Genomic DNA, 20,351 nt, shown 5'->3' on the forward strand with positions numbered 1-20,351 from the left:
TGGTCATCTGCTAGGAGTGGTGTGATCAGGGTCTGGCACGCGTAGATGGCGTGAGCGTATATATTCACAACCAGTGAATGACTTCTTGTCAAACCACACATGATGCTATTAGCTCTCATTTGTCAATGGCGAGCATGGGAGTTGTGTTATCTTCTTGGAAGACAGCCAATGATTTCCTGATGCTGCAGCGATAAACATCGAATAGGATGTGTTGCATTTGTGATGCCCGAAGAGTTCTGGCCTTACCCTCCATCCACAGGGCAGGGTGCGCCGGGAGTAACCGGTGCACTCGTCGGCTCGAGTTGCACCTACATTGGCGGCTGCAGATGAATATTGCTCCACTCTTTGAAGACGCTGGGAGCTGCAGCCCTTGGCCCCGGGCCATTGGCTCCGTGCCCAAGGTATTCCTACACACGCTCAGGTTGTTTTATTTTTTGTTGGCGTGTCCTGCATTGAAGAGGCTTATCTGCAAAAATCATACCCTGGGGTTGACTTGAGAGCTCATTAAACATTGTTTCCAAGCGAGTTTGGCTGTGTGAACCGAGCCAATGCCAGCAGTGGCTGCATACAGACAGTCACCCTAGGCTTCAATTCACCAAAGCACCAGCAGTTGGCAGAAATGACTTCAATCACCCTTTGACCCCGAATAGAATCATGGGATTGAGCCTGGAGCCCCCCAGCACCCTCCTATTTGTGCTGAGAAGGTATGGGGGAGGGGAGTGCACAAGAAAGTGGATTGCAGAGAAGTAAACATGGCATGGAGCCCAGTTTATCTAATGTTCCTGCTGCTGCTTTCATGCTCTCTGGATGCAGAAGCTCCACAGGTAGAGCCAGGGGTAGCAAAGGGGCAGCCAGGGATAGAAGGCGCTACCCCTAGTTGACCCCCAACTCATGACCCTGAGCCTTGGCCTGCTGCTCCTGCGCTCCGCATTGGCAGTGTTGGCACAGTATCCATGAGCCAACAGGTCGCAGCTGAGTTCCTTGTGATGGTGAATGTAAATATAGATAAATATAGAGAATAAAGTCAAAACCGAGCTGTGGAAGGCCTCTGCCAGGGGATGCAGACATATTACCACTTAAGATTTTGGTAGACAGGCCGGCAAGTCGTGGGGAGTGGGGGTGGTAATTAGGAAGGGCGTGGGCGAGTTAGATGAGAAACCATGAGGGGGCAAGAGAGAAAAACCTGTCTGTAGCAAACAAAAAGCAGGGAAAAAAATTGAAATGGCTGGAAGAGAAGGTGAAATCTAGGAGAAGTGAGCTGCAGTCTTTAGCTAGTGAGGAGGGAAAGATGGCGTCGAAGAAGGAAGGTGACAGTGATCAAAAGGCGATCCCAGCCTGCAAGTGTCTTTGGAAAGAATGTGTAAGATCCTTGTGCATGTTATCAGGGGATTACCCCTGCGTTGAGCAGGAGGGGGAGAGTCCAGACCCTGGGTGCATAACCCAACCAGGATGGTGTTGTAGAGTTTTCTTTTTCGAATGTCGGGGCTCCAAATAAGGTTTCACTTTCTGATGTCCAGCTTTTTGGTCGGGTAAGGAGGAGTGCCCGTGGGTCAGCATTCGCAAACGATGCAGGCCACCTCGCTGATTAACCTTAACTTCAATGGGACGCCATTGAAGTGCCTGCAGAATGAGGAGGAATGTATCCAATCCGAGCCACCCTCTGCAGCGCTGCCTTTAGTGGTAGGTGGGCTTGCATGGCACCCATGCGGATATTAGCCCAAGCCGGGGAGGTGAGCGTTCATGTTACGAGAAGCCCAGGAGCAGCCTTAGGAGGTGGTTACTCAGTTTATAGCTAAAAGGCTTGTATATTGGCAAAGATGCTTGTGGGTAGGGGGCGGGGGGAGCACCAGGAAAGCATGCCCTGATCACTGTGGTTCATCAGTTCTGGATTACAAGAAGCCTGCAACCTTCACACCTCTTTGTCCGGCACCTTTGACTACCACGAAGAAGTGGATGCATGAACTACCCATACTATAAAAGCCTACCCTGCCCTAATGGCTGGCCTTCTTGTCCTGTGGGTTTTGCCTTTTTACTAGCCCGGAGGGCTGCTGAGAACACCCCACCTGGAGGACAGAGAGAAGAAGCATCACCATACCTGTCGTCATTGAAAGGGTACTTGGGCATGAAGTTGTTGTTCAGATCTTGCAGGTCATAGCTTCTGTCCTTCTCGTTGCCTAGGTTGAAGAGTCTCTTGAAGTGGCACTTCATTTCCCAGGCGTTAAGTAGTTCGACGGGAGCTGTCTGCGAAGGGATCGAGATAGAAAGTAGACCTGAAGAGAAAAAGATAAGCATTGGTTACTACAACAGATCGTCCTTCCGCAAAGACTACATGCCACAATAGAACCTGTAAACTCAGTGTCACTGCTTGAAAAGATACCTGGCATGTCACAAGACCCTAGTGCCAGCCAGTGACCCCCCTCGCCAACGGGCACGTCCCACCTATTCATGTTACTGGGGCGACTTACCCTACCTTGAACAAGGCACACCACAGCCCCACTGTACCAATGCCCCCATACATCAGCTACCCATTCTTACGCAGTGCCGTTTGCTGCATTCCCCACCCAGATTGCTGTTGCCTCGCTCACAAAAGTAGAAACTATAGACACAATGGACATCAGTTCACAAAAGCGCAAGGGGTAGCGGAAGTGACATCATGAACTCTTTCCCCTGCTAAAATAGCATTATATAGTTGACCCCTTGTTCCACCTTAACCCTCTACTTGCTGCTTCAGAGTGAGGAGAGGGGCAAAGGTCTGAAAGTGCAGAGAATGACCAGAGGTCTTCCAGCCCTGTATGTTTACTATTTCTGACTTACCTTTCCAGAGGGTGCAAGGGCAGAGCCAGGGGTACCAAAGAGAGAGACCCCGGGTACAGGAGAGCGGCTTCCCTTACTAACAAAACAAAGCAAAAAGGCATTGCTGGCACGCCCTGAGGGATTACAGGCGTTGCCAGCCATCTCTAGGTTCAGAGGTGTGGCAGTCACTTTCCATGGGTGTGTTTGTGTCTCTGGTGATGTCACAGGTTGGCAGGCCACTGGCATCTGTTGTGGCAGCGCGGGGGAGTCTCCGGCAGAAAGTGAGTCTTGTGTTCGTCTTCCAGCTACTTGAGGCCACTTACCCTCCAGGTGAGTCATCATAGAGGAAGTCCTGTATGGCCTTTCATCTGGTGCAGAACATCTCTGGTTGGTTCAAGGGTGGGATCACACTGTTGACCCATCCGGTCTGGCACTGCGTCCGGGTCTATCTGTCCTACTTTATGTCAACGCACTTTGTGCAAGGTGTCATCAGGTGTCAATGACAGGAGCCTTGTAAATAAGGCACTCTGGATTGGGCGGCATTTCAGCTTACTGCAGGACTATGGCAAAGTCCAGCTATTCATCGCGTTGACGGCCTCCTTTAGAGAGCGCGAGGCGGTGAGGTGGTTTAAGGTGAGGTGACCCATCTCTGCCCCGTCTCTAGTCTGTGCCTGCCTGCTTTGGTGCCTCGAGGACACACTAAGGCTCTCCTGCTTCACCTTGGCTGCCCCCCACCATACTGCCCCCTATGGGTTTAGAGCCCGAAATTGTGGCTTCCCGGGGCCGGGCAATGCCCTCTAAACTGTATGAAGCCTTCAGTGCTTGCTGTGTGGAGCCCTTGCCCGCTCGCCCCAGGCTTACAAATTCAGGGTCTGTTTACAAAGGGTTGCTATGTTATCTGCACTTATGTAGCGCTGCCTATCAAGGGACAGGGTATCCAGGCACTGGAATGATAAGTATTGGTAAGTAAACTAAGGCAAAGCTTGACGTCCGCTGTAAATCTTTGTTAATCAGTCACACTAAGGTATTCTGACAACAGATCATCCGTGAGTTAATAAAATAACACATATACATTCTGCTGGTGTACAATCAAAAGCGGTTCTTTAGGGAAACAGAGGATTAACAATGAAGAAGTAATAAAAAGATATCAAAAACTAAAATCCTAGGTGGGGCTTTAATACCTTGATCTATTGCAAACTCAGGCAGCGTGTCACTTCGCAGATACCGAAGAGATAAACTATGTTTTAAGGGCAGTTTTTGAGTTTTCTAAACTTTGCGTGAGTGAAAGACATGTATGCTCTGTGAGAATGTCAGATGAAACCATGTTTTGAGGGCAAGTTTTAAGCTTTGTAAGCTTTGTATGAAAGTAATGCATAAAGAAGAATTTATGGACAGAATGCAGAACAATGTCATACATTCACCCAAGTATGGAGATCTGGGCCGCAATCCATCGTTTTTTTGCTCACCATGCCATTCCAGTTTGAATCCAGCCATATGCAAATCAGTCTTGAACCTGCGCTCAGTGGGAACAGACCAGCCCGAACTGCCAGGCCAGGTCCTCCCTGGACTGGAAACAAGCATCCTAGGACCAGTTACAGGGATTCACCCCATATTAGCCAGGATAGCTTGACTCCAGTGGCATGGAGAGCACAGGACCCATTTCTGGGCATACCAATCCCACTTGGGGTGACAAACGCAAAAAGAAGAATTGATGGACAGAATCCAGAAAAATGTCATACATTCACCCCAGTACAGAGATCTGGGCCTTTCATTATGCATTTTACATTGTTAGTGTATCGCAAACAGCCGACAGGCTGTATGCCTGGGGCTTTTTCAAGCCTCATAAAATACAGGTTGGTTCCTACAATAGTTTGTTTTGTAAAATTCGAGTCAAAGATATAATGGGGCAGATTTATGAGTCCCTTGCGCCACGTTTACGCCGCTGTTGCGTCACGCAAGGCGGCGTAAACGTGGCGCATCCCTACGATCGATTTACAAGGTGACGCATCTAGGCAGATGCGTCACGTTGTAAAGCCCTGCGCCGCTTGTGGGCGTTCCGGCGCAGGGTGGGCGTTCCGGGGCAGGTGCGCCTCGCAAAAGTGGCTGAGTGAAATCTATGAGATTTCACTCAGTCACTTTCTACGTCAATTCCTTACGCCTGCTTGAAGCAGGCGTAAGGGTGACGCACCATGCATTGTAGGGGTGGCTCCTGTGCATTGCAGGAGTCATGTCGCACTTGCGACATGACTCCTGCAATGCGCCGCCCGTGCGCCGAGAGATGCGTCACGCATCTTCACTGCCTTGCACCATGGTGCGCCGCATCATAAATGCGGGGCACCATGGGTGGCGGAGCAGTGGCGCACTGTGGCGCATGTTAACTGGCGCATCCCTGGGGATGCGCCAGTTAACATAAATCTGCCCCAATGTATCCATATTGGCTGATTCAAAGAGTGATGGAGAACTTTGTCAGGATTTTGAGAGGATTTGCATTATTTCATTTACTCGAATTTTACAGAACAAACTATTGTAGGAACTACCCAGTATTTTATGAGGCTTGTAAAAGCCCCAGGCAATACACCTGCACAAGGGGCGAAACACGTGTCGGCTGTTTGCGATATACCTACAATGTACATAATGGAATGGGACTTTTCTGTAAAGCTAGGTGATGAAAAGCACAATGAAGTACATATAATGAGGAACAAGGAAAGAATAAAAACAAGAGAATTACTAATCCGAGTTTCTCTTCAAGTCAAGGGGTGGGCACACAGTCTTCGTTCTCTTATAGCCTGCCATGCGACTGACTGCGCCATTCAGCCGGGATTTCGACTGACCATTTGTCAATAGCAGGGTTCTCCAAAATCGGTGGTGCAGGGCCGAAACAGCGCCATATTTTTAAGATAACTACATTTATCTAAATGGGGATATATATTAAAAACTGGCATGGATCCGGCCCTCCAGGGCCGACTTTGGAAACCCTGGTGAAAAGGATGAGAGGGCGAACAGTTTTCCGATAGGCCAGTCCGCCTCGATGTATCGCCTGAGTGTGGCACGCTCTGCACTACACACCTGTCTGCAGTGGCGCTCCGGGAAACTGACACCTGTAGTTAAAAACTTTCTGCAAATTGCTCCATTGTGTCTGTAATCCTTTGGCATGCGCGGCCCCGCCAGGCAGCTCGCCTGGCCGCTGTGATACACCCACAGCGGACTCACCTTTCCTCCTCTTTGTCGAGCTGCCAGCCCCCGGGCTCCCTGCGGCCGCAGCCCGGCCTCTGTTCGAGAGAAGGAAGCAAGGTCACACAGCTCAGGGAAGAGGCCTCCTCAGACGCAGCCAGGACTGAGCGCGTGCCAAGAGACCTGGGCGCGCGCCCAGACGGGCATCCTCTCAGCATGGCAGGGCAGACCCGTGCTGCACAGCTGCACAGTGCGCGGAGCCACCCTGGAGAGAAGCTCGTGGTGGGAGACCGTCCTTTGTCCCGTCACATGCCCAGCGGACGGGGCAGCCGGCCTGGACACGTCCACCGGGCAGAGGGGTCGATGCGGCTGCCTCCCCGGCCGCTGCACGCAGCCTTTGGCACCAGCTGGGCTGGGCAGGGCAGCCAGCCCTCTTCCTTGATGGTTTCCATCAGATAACCCCGCTGGAGGCAGTCCCGTCCCACCGAGCAGGAAACAACAGGGATAGCTCGGTGGGCACAGGCGGTGGTGCAGCGAAGGCCACTTCACCGGTCCTCGGTCACTATGGAAACGCGCTGCAGCAGGTGGGACTGGAGGGGGGATGCCAGGTGGGAGGGGGTGAAAGGTTTCCCAGGTGAACCGGCCGTCCCCCAGACTTTGGTGCCAGCACATCTCTGACGACTGCATTACTCTGCATGATGCAATGCACATACGTGAAATGTACACGATAGAAGCGTGATGTAATGCGGATACATGAAATGTACACGATAGAAGCGTGATGTAATGCGGATACATGAAATGTACAAGGTAGTCACCCGATGCAATGCACATACATGAAATGTACAAGGTAGTCACCGGATGTAATGCGGATACATGAAATGTACACGGTAGTCACCCGATGTAATGCACATACATGAAATGTACAAGGTAGTCACCTGATGTAATGCGCATACATGAAATGTACAAGAGAGTCACATGATGTAATGCACATACATGAAATGTACATGGTAGACGCATGATATAATGCGGACACATGAAATGTACAAGAGTCACATGATGTAATGCACATACATGAAATGTACATGGTAGACGCATGATATAATGCGGACACATGAAATGTACAAGAGTCACATGATGTAATGCACATACATGAAATGTACATGGTAGTCACCCGATGTAATGCACATACATTAAATGTACAAGGTAGTCACCGGATCAATGTAGTCACCTGATGTAATGCACATACATGAAATGTATATGGTAGTCACCGGATGTAATGCGCATACATGAAATATACAAGGTAGTCACCCGATGTAATGCACATACATGAAATGTACATGGTAGTCACCGGATGTAATGCGCATACATGAAATATACAAGGTAGTCACCCGATGTAATGCACATACATGAAATGTACATGGTAGTCACCCGATGTAATGCACATACATGAAATGTACAAGGTAGTCACCTGATGTAATGCACATATATGTAATGTACATGGTGGTCCCGTACATTGCTGGCTGAATATTTTCTTATTCTTATATGTGTATTCTCTGTTGCACTGCATATGTTGTGCGGGAACAGGATTACAAGAATGGTGACTTGTTTGCATTTTACAGGGCTCTTTTTCCATCACTCTAAACATGTTTACTGACATGCCTCCCCTTCCGGTGCACACGCTGTGAGAACGGAACATGTCCGTCCACTTTCCCAGACTCTCTGCACCACTTAAGTCCGATGAGCAGATAAGTGTGGGAAACGCATGCCATGATGATGGCGGGTGCCCGCTGCGTGGGTGGGCGCCTCATTTCATTGCATTCCCTTACTTCCCTGACAGTCCCTCGAATGCCAGATAGGCAGGGACGTAGCTTCAGGGGGAGTGTTTGGGGTGTTACAACCCCTAATAAATCTATTCTCTAGTAAATAGTTGGATGCAGGTGTTTTCAGCTGGGTACGGCGAGGAGCATGTCGGATCTCACCTGGGATTTTTGCATACACGCACAGACAAAAACAGACACCCTCTCTCTCTTGTTTCTGTTTTGAATGTCTTAACAAATATTGGTTATTTTACAAAGTAGTGTGTTTAAGTATCCCATACAATTTGCATCCTGCTTCCTTTCCATCCCCTCTTAGCCCCCTCCCCCCCCTTCTGCACTCTTCTATTGTAATGTATTTTAACATGATATGCCCGCATGGTTGTTGGAAACCCTGACGCTCGCCCCTCCCCCACAATCTTACTGACCAAGCCACGCCCCTGCAGATATGCTAAATCAAGGCTAGAATATATGTGTGAGTGCTTGTGAGCATAAGGTATATATTACATGCATCCCACTCTTCTGCACAGAAAACACGTTGTCCATCTACTGTCAGACACAATATGTCGGGCAAACAATAGTGCAAAAACAGATTTTTTACGCAACGCTGCAAAATAAGTAACCAAAGTTGCTGCGCTGCGTTGAATGAAAGGGAGAGGTAAGAAAGTGTCATATATACTACAAGAAGGCACTGCTGCGCCCTTCTAAAGCCCGGGCACTGCCAGGCGGCCTCGCCACACGCATCATACTGTAAAGTCGTGCACGTAATGGCTAACAGGCGTTGTGCTGGAAGTATCTGCTTCCAGTACAAAATACTACGCTCATTCTGTAAAACTTTACCCACTTTGTATCTGTGCTGCACAGTGGCACACACCAAACTGTGGAGAGTTTGGGGAAAACATGTTTTCCTTATTGGCGCCCACTTAGAAAGGGGTGTCATGTTTTTGGAGCAAAGTCCAATCTGCCGTTGTCAGTAGCTCGGGGTTTGCATCACAAGCCATAAGAGGAGGAGTGTGAAGCCCATAGACCAACCGCTGCTCGGCATTACTTTAGGCAACCTCCCAAAATCCCAAAACAACACTTTGTGCCAGTTTGTGTCATTTCTGGAAACTTTGCACCAGCACAAAGTGTTGATAAGTCTGCCCGTTATCTCGCATAAGTAGACTTCAGAAGGAGAGTTTGATGCTCCTCCGAAGCAGCTCAATTCACAAAGACAAATCAATTATGCCGGCCAATTAAACAGCAAATGATATGGGGTCGGCGCTGTTTAATGTTCTACAGCACTTCATTTATGATTTTGGAACAGAACATTCTATAATTCAGGCCTGGAATTCGGGAGTTCTTTCACTAACTTTGAAATGTAATGTCCCTGCATAACATTTTGGGAGTTAAGGATTTACTTGGCAAAAACACAGAATGTAACAGCTGAATGAGTCACCATGTGGATTCTTACCTTGTGTTTGGTGATCTGCGAGCAGATTGGCCGTTCCAGCAGCCAACGTTTTTTTGCAAGAATTCCAATCTAGAGGCAAATAAAACCGGAAGTCAGATATTTTAATGTCCATATTTAAGATCCGGGTTTCAAAGTCACATTTTAAACACAATGCAGGATGTGGAAGTGTGTGGCTTTTTGGGGACTTTTCCTGGGCTTTAAATCTCCCAAAAGTATCAACCTGAACCCCTCTTCGGTATTCTCCAGTCTTTTTTTTCCCAAAAGTCACACCTGAAACACCCTTGTGACTTACTAGGAACTTGTTTTTTAACCTTTTGAGATGTTATCCATAGGTTGTAAGGAATGCCTATTGGTGCATTATTGGGCAATTTAAACTAACCCTGGATGTGTGAGCTTTAGTGGAAACTTCTTAAAAACCTTTTTGCAGAAATAACAATAGTGATAAATTGCTTTCTATATAGTGCTTCATACCGCGCCTGCTGTTTTAAGCTCTATAAACAACGTTTCACTATAGATGCAGATAGACTTTCGTGGTCGTTGAATGGTGTAAACTGGGCAGAACCCAAAGAAGGGGTCTAGCAAAGTCCAAAGCTGAGTGCCTGAAATCTAATGTTTTTCTAGTTGTTTCTCCTTCGTTTTGTCTGGTCGATCATGGAATGCTGACTGGGAAATTGTTTTTGTTTTTTATATAGCGCTCAGAACTGCAGTTTTGCGGTTTCCAAGTGCTGTAAATCATGGTTGTTGTTATTCCCCATTTCAATGGCACTGACTTTATGAACCCTGGAAGGATGAACAGCTGAGGTGAACCTGTCAGGATGTGAACTCATGATCAGCAGCTCCTACAGACATACATTCGACTGATTCTAGCGCTTAACTCACTGAGCCAACTTGCAGGCCCTGTTGTCCCTGATCTATAGTTTGGGTGGAGGGCATTGTGGGGGCGGGGACAAACGTTTGGGCTGTTTCCTGGGAACTCACTACTGACACGGTTTTTCCTGCCCATTGGAGTATTGTGCAACATGGTAATTAGCTGTGTAATTAAGCAGTTCTATTTAAAGCTTCGGAAAGAATTGCCAAATCCCCCGGATCACACATGCAGTCACGCAGCTGAAGGGATGAGGAATGTCTTATATGTTACAGTTTATAAACAGCAAAGGTGACCTGCTGGGCCTGCCAGTCTGGGTACACTGAAGCATTGTGGTTCTGGGGGTGACTGGGTGAGATAAAGGGGGACCATGGCCGCACGGGCAGGGCTGATCTGCATTTTGCCCTCTGCTGGGGCACAGGCACCGTTCAGACGTAGCCTCGCCAAGAACGTAGTCGGGAGATTTATGACAGTCACCCCCCTCCTCCCTTTCTCTCAGCACTCAAACCTCACCTGAGTTTCAGGGTATTCACCCTCGCTCTCTCTGCAAGCATGAAACCCCCAAGCTACCCCCGGCCATGGCCGAGCTGGGGTCATAGCCGGGTTAACGAGGTCCCGCCATGGGACACATTGCATAACTGTAGAATTTGAGGGTCTCTGCACATTTCTTCTTCATCGTAACAAACGATGTAAGATCTCTTCGTTGTATGGAGGGCCCCAGCCGCCCTTCGTATGTAGACATACACCTTCTGCATTTGTATTTCGGTGCACTTCTGAGTTTATAATTTTTAGGGGCTGATTTACAAGCCCCTGGCGCCGCCCCCTTGTGTCACTTTAACATGGGAAAAGCCCAGCACTGCCAGCTCCTCTGCCGGATTCGTGAAAGTAAAGAAGGGTGGTGGCGTTTCCTGTGGCCCCCCCAGCGCAAAAACGCCCACGGCTCCTCTGTGAGCGGCAGGAGACACTGACGAGCACTTTACAAATCAAAGTCCGACAAAATCAGACATAAACTACTGACCGAAGGTGTGTTTACAAATTGCTGAAGGCATGCTGTCTTTTTTTTGCAAATGGTGGTTTCTGCCAACAGGAAGTAGAAACTGCCACATACGGACCCCGTGGGCAGCGGGCACCATTCCCGGTGGACGTCGAGAAATGCCATTTTCTCACCTTGACCTCCTTGTTCAGCAAGATTCCACTGGTGCTTCTAGGCACCTGCACTGAACACATCTGTCTTTTGAGTACGAGTTGTTGTCTGGTTTAAACTTAGTGCACCAAGGATCTGAGGTCTCCTTTTAGGGTGTGGTGGGTCGCACTTGTTGAGGTACACCTGTGTGGCACCTACAGGATCACATTGGTACCACCAGCCTTTTGCTACTGGTGAATTGTCAGAGTATTTCTGTGATTTACAAGTCAGCCTTGCAATCAGACATACCGCATCGCTCAAAATCTGTTAACAAAATATATGGCCGCAGGGTGCCACGCATTACCGCACAACTATAAAAGGTGTCAAGTATAGCACACCCTTCCGCCCTGTTGGAAACAGAAGCCCCTATGGCAGTGCCCGCTTTGTCCAGCGAGTATCAGTGCCTCAGCAGAGATCTGCGCAATCACCGACACTCTGCTCATTCTGTGCTTGGCCTCTCTGCTGAAACTGCCATCGGCAATGGCGATTTCGGTGGTGGTTTTGTGAGAAGAGACGATCGGGCCAGTATAGCAGTAAGACCTCTAGACTTTCTGTTTGTTCTGTGTATCCATCCGTCTTTATCCGTGTAAACTATCTACCGTGGCTTTTAATATAGCGCCTGCGCTCACAGAGGTTTTATGGCGTTGGATGCTGATATGAGGTTGACAGAAGGGTGCCAATGGAAAGCCTCCGTGCAGTCGTTCCTTTTCGTTAGTGCCTGGGTTTCGTGCTCAGACGCCCCGGTCCTCTGTGCCCCACGAGTTGGATTACCACCTGCTGGTTGGGCTTCATCGCTCGCAGGCATCTCTTGAAGGATGGGCGGTGTTCAGTCGTCACCCACGCGGTGTTTGCCATCACTGGCTCAGCTTAAGGAGCATTTACATGTGATATTATCCGCTATGCGAGGAATGGCGCAAAGGTATTTGTTGCTAATCTTCTTTGATAAAATTCGTGCCGTCATTTCATCCGCTGCCAGTCAAATATAGATTTCCTTCTTGGCGAACTTTCAAACCTCGTTAAACATTAATTTGGCAAAAAAAACGTTGCTAATCGTCCCCTCCAGAGACAGTCTTTGCTAAAATAGCGCCTTGGGCGTGGGCAGAGAGGAACAACCTTGCTGATTGTAGTGAATAAATGAGGCAGCAGGGGGGGGTGGCGTTTGTGTTCACTGGTCAGTACCTGGATGAGCAGGGGCTGGCCCCTGAACACCAACATCCACAGACCACCCCAGCTCAGCGAAATCACCCATCGCTTAACTGACTGAGGCAGATGATTGTTTTGTTGATATGTGCCAGCAGGGGTCAGAGGGTGGAGGTGGGGGGGAGGGAAGAGGGCGCTAAAGAGCCGCTAAAAGAGTGTTAAAAACACCGCCCACAGTATGATAATAAAGGACTGACACCAATTTAAACTGGCGAACAAGCCAAAACGAACAGGCAGGAGCAAGACGAGAAGGCGATGCTGTTGGTTTAACCTTAATGTACACAGCTCCCTGCGCCCCTCAGAATATGGCGCCCTGGGCCCAGCTCGCACTCGCAGCTCGAAGGCCGGCCCTGGCCCCCGCCTCTGTTCCCGAGGGGTGTGTCTGCACCTGGCACAGTGAACACGACCCCCCCCCCCCCCCCTCCCCCAAGCTCTGCTCGAAGGTGCTGCTCAGCAGTGGTCCTACCCTTTCTGCTGGAGGGGGCGGGCCTCAGGCCTCGAGCCTGTGGAGCAGCCTGACTGACAGGGATGGGCACCAGACACATTTCCTGGATGAGTGGCGCCTATGCAAAGGAGTCCCATTGGCTGGTTTGTTTATTGCGCTGACTTACATTGCGCCCACATTCCATCCCACCTTTCCGACACTTTGGAGCACCCTTGGAGTACAAGATTGGCTGCGGCTATATCTGGATCACAGTGTGTCATGTCATGTGTAGGTTTTTCCAATCAACCAATCACAGCTTTCCAATAACTGAAAATAAACCTTGACAACACTGCATAACAGAACCACGGCGTTCTTGAAACAACATCTTTACTGTTTTCTTTGTGGCAAGAGTTTATCAATGATTCTCCCTCTAACCGGAGCGTATTCCAAAAAGCATGCATCATTCCTAAATTTGTAAAAACAAGCATTGGCAAAGACAGCAAGTCTGGCTATGGCTTTGCGGTTTCTGTCTTAGTCAATCCTGTTTTACAAAGCTTTAATTTTGAGGATCCGCTGGTCCCTCGCCAATATTTTAAAAATACATAACGATCATGGTCGTAACTCTTTAATGGAACTACTTTGTGACAGTGCAGAGCGGGTCACTCACTGTGATATTATCCAATGACTGTATCGGCCGAGCCAATGCACCTGTCTGTCTGCTACTGTGGGTGTGAACAAGTGGATGACACAACAGCAGGTCAATGCATGAAGGGGGCTGGCTGAATACCCCATAAGTAAATATGTTAGATAATCATTTTAGTAATATAAAAAGTTCTTAGTTACACAAATAAGGGGTGGCCCTGACAAATACCATAGTTGATAAATACCAACGCTGTGTGATCTTGAGCGCACCTCGTGCCTAGTTCTCCCATCACCCAAAATTCTTCTTCATCCCTGCTTTCTCTCTTGGTCCCAATTTCTCTATCCTTCTCAGTAGTGCGCTATACAAGTATCAATTTACATTACATTACATTACCTCCTTTTTCTACCTTTAGTTTCTTTTTCATTTGCTCCCCCTTCCTTCTTCCTTCCTGTCCTTCTCTTTCTCATTTTTGTTATCTTTCTCACTGTTGTTTTATCTTTCTCTACCCCCTTGTCATTATACTCCTAGCCTTCTATTCATCCCTGCTTCTCAATGTGAACTGTTTTCCTTTCCTTTTCTTCATCCTTCTTTCTTCCCTGGATACTGCTTTCTATCCTTCTCTTCTTCCCTTTGTCACTGTCTTCCTATGCGCCCCCTTTTCTAGATTGTTCTCTGTCCCGTTCTCTCCCTTGTTTCTTGTACTTTCTGGCCCTTCTTTTCTCATTGTTCCTCTATTTTCACCGTTTTCACAACTTTCTCTTCCTTTTTTATCCCTCTTTTTCTATTATTCTGTTTTCATTCATTTGCACTGCTTTCCTTTCCTCTCATTTTCTTCCTGCTTCCTTTTCTAGCTTTCTCTCTCTGGGTCAAGGGCTGATAATGAAAATAAGCCCCGGTCCCTACAATTGAGTGCCAGTACCCACCACCTGCCAACACCGGCAGAAATTAGGCGCTGCCGGGCAGGCACTGGCTGGAAAAGCCTTTCCGCCGGATTTGCAGATAATCAGCTATGGACGCCGCTTCGTAGAAGTTTGGCGTAGGCTGTGAGGATATCGTACATTTACCTTGCTAGTAGTAGATAGTAGTGTGAAGGAAGATAACGTACTACAGGAAATATTGTCTCTAGTACTCGTCCTCACTCCTGCTACGACGCTGCTTAATGTGTAACTGTGAAGTCACATGTTCGCCCGCCCGCCCGTCTGTATGTCACTCTGCCCCCTGTCTAGTTATCAATCCTGTAGATTAAGCTATCGAAGTGGAATTATTCTCTGCATTTTTTACGATTAATCTAATAACCGTAGAGGAAGCAGCTTCCGGCGTTGCATCTGAGACCCTTTCCCCCTTAGTTATGAAGCTAGCGCTTCTGCGGTTCCCTTGGTGAGAGCCTAGGGGCTTATTTACAAGGCCCTTGCGTCACTTTTGCGTCATTTTTAACATGGGAAAAGTGACGCAAAATTGGCGCAAAGGCCTTGTAAATCTGCCGCCAGAATGTAATACACATACAGCGCCTAGACGCCTCAGAGAAACAGATCCTTGTGGGGTTTTTCGGGATGCTCTGAGACTAGAACACTTCAAAGAATATGTCCCGGACAAAGGCACAATTGTACTGTCAAGGTACGCGTCAATGTATGTACTGAAATCTATTTATGAGGCGGGCTACCTATAGACTCACAGGAGCTGAATTCGATTCGAATTCCGTCCCGCCCTCATGGCGCCATCCAGTGTAGGGAAGACGTTGTCCTCTTTGCCCATTCGCGCACCCCACTAACCACCCGCACTGCGCATTCTGGGACGTTGTTGTGTTTGGTGACGCCTGCTCGGGGTCCGAGATGCATCCTGACGTCATTACGGGATGGCCCCTCTTAGAGCGCACCATCCATTCCTCACAAGAGCCGCTTCCAAACAGGGGTAGGCCGAGACCAGCAAAACCACCGCAGGCGAACCCTGCCATCGGGGCCTCGCCATTTTAGAATTTGATATCTTAAAATGAGTGTGTCATTCAGATCTGGCGCCCGCTTGTCTTGGCGGCAGAGGGACCTTAGGGGTTTATTTACAAGCTACTTGCGCCGCCAGTACGTAACTTTGTCCCACACTAAAAGTGACACACCGTCGGCGCAAGTGGCTTGTAAATAAGTCTTACGTTTTCACTGAATCTCTACATTACTCCTGGGCTTTGGGACGGGGAACCACTTGTTTCTGCCACCTCTCACCAGCCTTTGGAGGTAGTCCTGAGGACTCCTGATCCTAATTACTCTAAGAACTCTTTTTAAATCTCGCCACCTATCTTGATGGCACCTTCTCTGTCAGAGTTTTGCATCCACTTTCGTGACAAACTTTTCAGGCGGCTTTTTTTATTTTCAAATGTAATGGTGAGTGACCCCGGCCTCTCCTACACATTTTACCCGTGTTGGCACTTTACTACCTACGTGAATGGAAAAACCTGCGTAATAAAATGTACACATTGTGCAGGGTGACGACACCAACCCTCTAGTGTCCAAACGGAGAGGGCAAATAGGGTCTTTTAGGGTCAGGATCCCGCGAGGGCGGAGAATGGGCAGAGGGCACGATGAACCCCAACATGAAATATGGTTTCTATCACTTAAGGCAAATACATCATTTCAATATAGAGTTTCCTCTCGGGCTAATAAGAATACCCGCCTTCTTCAAAAGGGCTCTGTACTGAGAACCCTCACAAACCTCCAAAGTATACTTGCTTTGCCAAAATACAACGTCTGCCAACTTTCGCACAGTCATTCAGAGCTTAAATTCGATTTTGGCCTTTTGTGTAGACGTGGTAGTTCCCATACTACAGCCTCCTACTGTCATATGGCGCTACACAAAAAAGCTAACACAATCTAGCCATAACACAAGTAACTTGACTTCATACTGCAAAATACAAAGTAACATATAATGTCGGAACAATGCCAGTCGGAAGATGGTTAAACGCTCGCCGCTGACGTCTGCAGAGGTCTTGCGGCCGCAGTTCCAATCACAGCAACGAAAACCAGACTTTTGAGCTCAACAGATTACCATTAACAAGGATAAAAGAGACAGCGCTTGTTTAAAGGGTTTAGAAACGGCAGAAGTGCGGCCTCAAAGCACTCAGTTTAAACCCAGGTGGTATTATACCGTAATGTAACACACAATATTGAATGCCGACTTACCTGATTCACTTTCCAAAATCTGCCCGGGCGGGATGCTACCTGGCACACCGACTTTCTTTGGCGAGGTTGTTTTAGTTCTTACCAGACACCATGAGGTTATATAGTCTGCCAGGGCGTTATATGCAAATGACGTGTCATAGACCTACAGCTTTACAGCAAGAGAAAAATTCCCCAAAGCCGCTGCCCTGTCAGCATCACTCAGTGAAGGGTGTGGCGCGCAGGAGGAAGCGACACAGGTGTCACATTCATTGCAGCGGGCAGCTCAGCGGGTTTCGTTTTCTCCGCTCTTGCTTCATCCGCATGTTTTTTTTCTGTGTCAATGTTTGCCAGGCCGGTGTCAAAGATTTTCCCAGTGGCTGGCTTTGGGACGCAAGGAGCCGAGCTCGGCCAAAGGCTGCCCTGGGCCAAGACCCAGGTCAAGTCGCCCCTCACCCCATCCTCTGCCAGACGTGCGGGTGTGACGGGCTGACACGGCAGGTACAGGAGATGCTGACTTCTTTCCCTCCCCTCAGGTCATCCGGCTTCTCTTCCCCCCCTTTCCTTCCTCTTCTTTCCTCCTCAATCCTGTCACTTGTTTTCCTCCACTGATGTGTTCACAAATCACCCCTTCTTCATCTTCTTACCTTACTCACAACTGACCTTTACCCCTACTTCCTCTCAGACCCGGGCTGCATTTCTCTGTTTACCCTCTTCTTAGGGTGACCGAAATGTTAAAGCCAAAAACCGAGACATTTAACAAAAATAGAAGGGCCACACTTTTATTTCAACCAAGCTCACTCAATGACAGGGCTCACCAGCACAGAATTACAGACAGAAGAGGCAGTAGGAACATAAATAAAATGCAAGTTTTAAAGCCAGTACCATGCCTGTTAATTACATTGCTTTCTTATAACAGCTGCTAACTACCTCTGGTTTGGAAAACATAAAAAAGGCCCCTCCCACCATTTCCGGTTGACCCTCTCTAAAAACAGGGACATGAGCTAAATTTCCTGAAATCTGCCAGGCCAGCTGGTGGAAAACCGGGGCGCCTGGTCACGCCACCCTCTCGGTTCTTCTCCACCCCTGCCCTCTCCTATAACTGCCCCAGTCTTTGACCGTCTCTACCACCCCTTACCCGCCAGGCCTTTGCCCTCCTTTTCTCCTCTTAGACTTTATGTCTCTGTTTTCTCTCTTCAGCTCCCCTTTCTCCTCCTCAGCCACCTATTCTTCAGGGCTGAGGTCGAACCGCAGCCTGTGGTGCACACACACTCTGAGCTACCTTCTTGCTCTTTCTCCTCTTACAGCCGCCCTCAAAGGACATCTTTACATCAGAACTTAGCAGGAGACTTTGGGGCTTATTAATGAGCCCCTTGGACCAGTTTGGCACCGCCCACGCAGCGGTGGAGTAAATAATGCGCCATGTTGCGCCATAATTACGAAGTGACGCATCTAGGCAGATGAGTCACTTCGTAAGCCCCTGCGCCACATTATACCTGCGTCAGGTATAATGTATGCAGAGGGGGCGTTCCCCCGCAAGAAAGGGTCGTAGGAGTGGCACAGTGAAATCTATGAGATTTTGCTGCGCCACTTCTAGGACACCAATGCGTCAAAACCTTACGCCTGCCTCATGGCAGACGTAAAGGTGACGCAGGCCCTTTCACATGGTGCTTGCCCCTTGTGAAAGGAACATTGCTGGAGTTGCGTCAGGCTTCCGACACAACTCCAGCAATGTGCCACTTTTAGCGCTGACAGACGTCAGTTATACTGACGTATATGTCCTTCCTTGCGACATGATGCATCATATTGTAAATATGAAGCATCATTGGTGTCTCAAGGAGGGCGCACTGAGAAGTGGCGCATCACTGCTTTCACACAGTAATCCGCCACTTCTCGTAAATAAGGCTCTTTGTGTAGCCATCGGCAGGTGTTTATTGGGGAGCACATTGTTTGGAAGTTTGGAGGAATAGTGCTTACTGGACGAAGATTATGCCACAGTGTGAAGGAAGTGGTCATGCTTTGGGTAGTTGTCTTTCACCTCGTTGGACAGGGGTGTTCCTCGGTTGACCCCAGAGTACCTTGAATAAATATGTGAGAGGTGCAGAGACTCTGTGCTCTGCTGCTTGAACCTAAGAGAAGAAGAAGGGCAGCCATGCTGGAAAGCCGATTAGCACGTCCAGGCCCTGCATTCTGACTGACTGCGCCTGCTGCACAATCTGGAACTACAGCCCTGTGGATGTACCTTTCTTGAAAAGGATTAACGAGTGAACTCCCTGCAAGCTACAGGTTAAGAGAGCCAAACTACATCAACTCCACCAATAGTCAGTCCCCTGCCTGGAATGCATCCAGTGGCCTCTTAAGGGTTTTGGCCAGGTGCATTGTGGGTATTGTGGTCCCAAACTATTAAGGACCATCTTTGAGCTTCTAGACTCTTGGATTGTGTTTTGGAGCCTTTGGACCCTCAGGAGGAACTTCAGGTAAAGTTCCAGAAATTTGGAGCCACTTTGGAAAAAAGCTCCATAGGGTGACGGACTCAACCGCGAGAGTCAGGCCAGCCACCTTCAACCGCGACTAAGCCTGGATTCCAGGTTTGTCCTGCTGAAGAGCTCCGGGGTCTGCATACAAGAGTTTGGCCAGGAGCTCCCTGAACGTCAAGCTGACAAACCCTCACCGAATCCAGACTGAAGTAGAGCAGCGAGGGACCTGAGCAGAAAAAGCTTCAGAAAAGTTCTGCACAGGGCTCTATGGTGGCCAGCCTGAAACTTTAACTTTGTCCCAGTCGGTATGACCTGCAGGGCAGTGACGTGGGGAGGGGGAGGGGCAGGGTGGGGGGTAGTAATGTATGGATTATGGAGTTTTACAGGTCAGTAAACATATAAATAAATAAAACTAATTTCGTGGCGCGCACTGCATCGCATTTGGTGATGCAGTGCACTCAACGAAATTCATTGTATTTATTTAAATGTTTACTTACCTGGGAAGCTCCGTAATCCATACATTACCACCCCCCACCCTGCCCCTCCCCCTCCCCACGTCACGCCCTGCAGGTCACCCCACTACCGACCGCGGCTGGTCCCAGAGTGGCGATATAGGTTTCTAAGGTTAGACAGTGTTTAGTCTTTAAAAATTCATCTCTCTACTCTTCCCTACCTTAGATTTTTGTTGTTTTGGGGTCATTTTTAAGAGGAAAATATTTCCTATTGATATAAATGGGTTCAGAATTTTTATTGTGTATTGTTTCTCATTTATTGAATTGGTGCTTTTGAATGCTTTACATCCCTGTCTCATAATTAAGCCTGCCTGCTTGCACCTAAGCTACAAAGGGCTGAGCATGGGAATCATTTATTGAGACCTATACTGAACCCTAGACTGGGTTGGTGGCCTCATTGCAAGCGGTAGGTGCCTACTTACCACTACTAGTAACCCACCTTCCAACAATAATGCTGACAACATGTTTATATCAGGCTTATTAATCCCTCTCTAAATGATTTTACCACTTATTTATATACCCTGATGTGTCTCTTTTGCATATGGATTTAAGGAAGTTGTTTTTATACAATTTAACTTAAATTATATGCTTTTTGCGCTCTTTGCACCACATCTGCATGATCAAGAAAAAACAGCTCCCATAGATTTTTAGTTGGTAAAAAAAGATCGACTGTAGA

The 20,351-nt window shown here is 48.4% G+C and overlaps 1 protein-coding gene across 3 annotated transcripts in view; it reads right to left on the bottom strand.

The window, feature by feature from the left end:
* NOS2 (nitric oxide synthase 2) overlaps positions 1-9,259 on the bottom strand; it is a 56,298-nt gene extending 47,039 nt beyond the window's left edge. Inside the window, exons 1-2 of one of the 3 annotated variants that reach the window (XM_086954555.1) lie at positions 9,232-9,259; positions 2,096-2,270 (exon numbers count right to left, since the gene is read on the bottom strand). In XM_086954555.1, the coding sequence (XP_086810681.1) occupies positions 2,096-2,208 (113 nt within the window). In that variant the 5' untranslated portion in view covers positions 2,209-2,270; positions 9,232-9,259. Of the gene's footprint in view, positions 1-2,095; positions 2,271-6,003; positions 6,355-9,231 lie in introns of those variants that run through there. The other 2 variants (XM_086954553.1, XM_086954556.1) reach the window with 2 other exon arrangements.
* Between the last annotated feature and the right edge of the window lie 11,092 nt (positions 9,260-20,351).

Source organism: Lissotriton vulgaris, chromosome 2_1, assembly GCF_964263255.1.
Source record: "Lissotriton vulgaris chromosome 2_1, aLisVul1.2, whole genome shotgun sequence".
NCBI lineage: Eukaryota > Metazoa > Chordata > Amphibia > Caudata > Salamandridae > Lissotriton > Lissotriton vulgaris.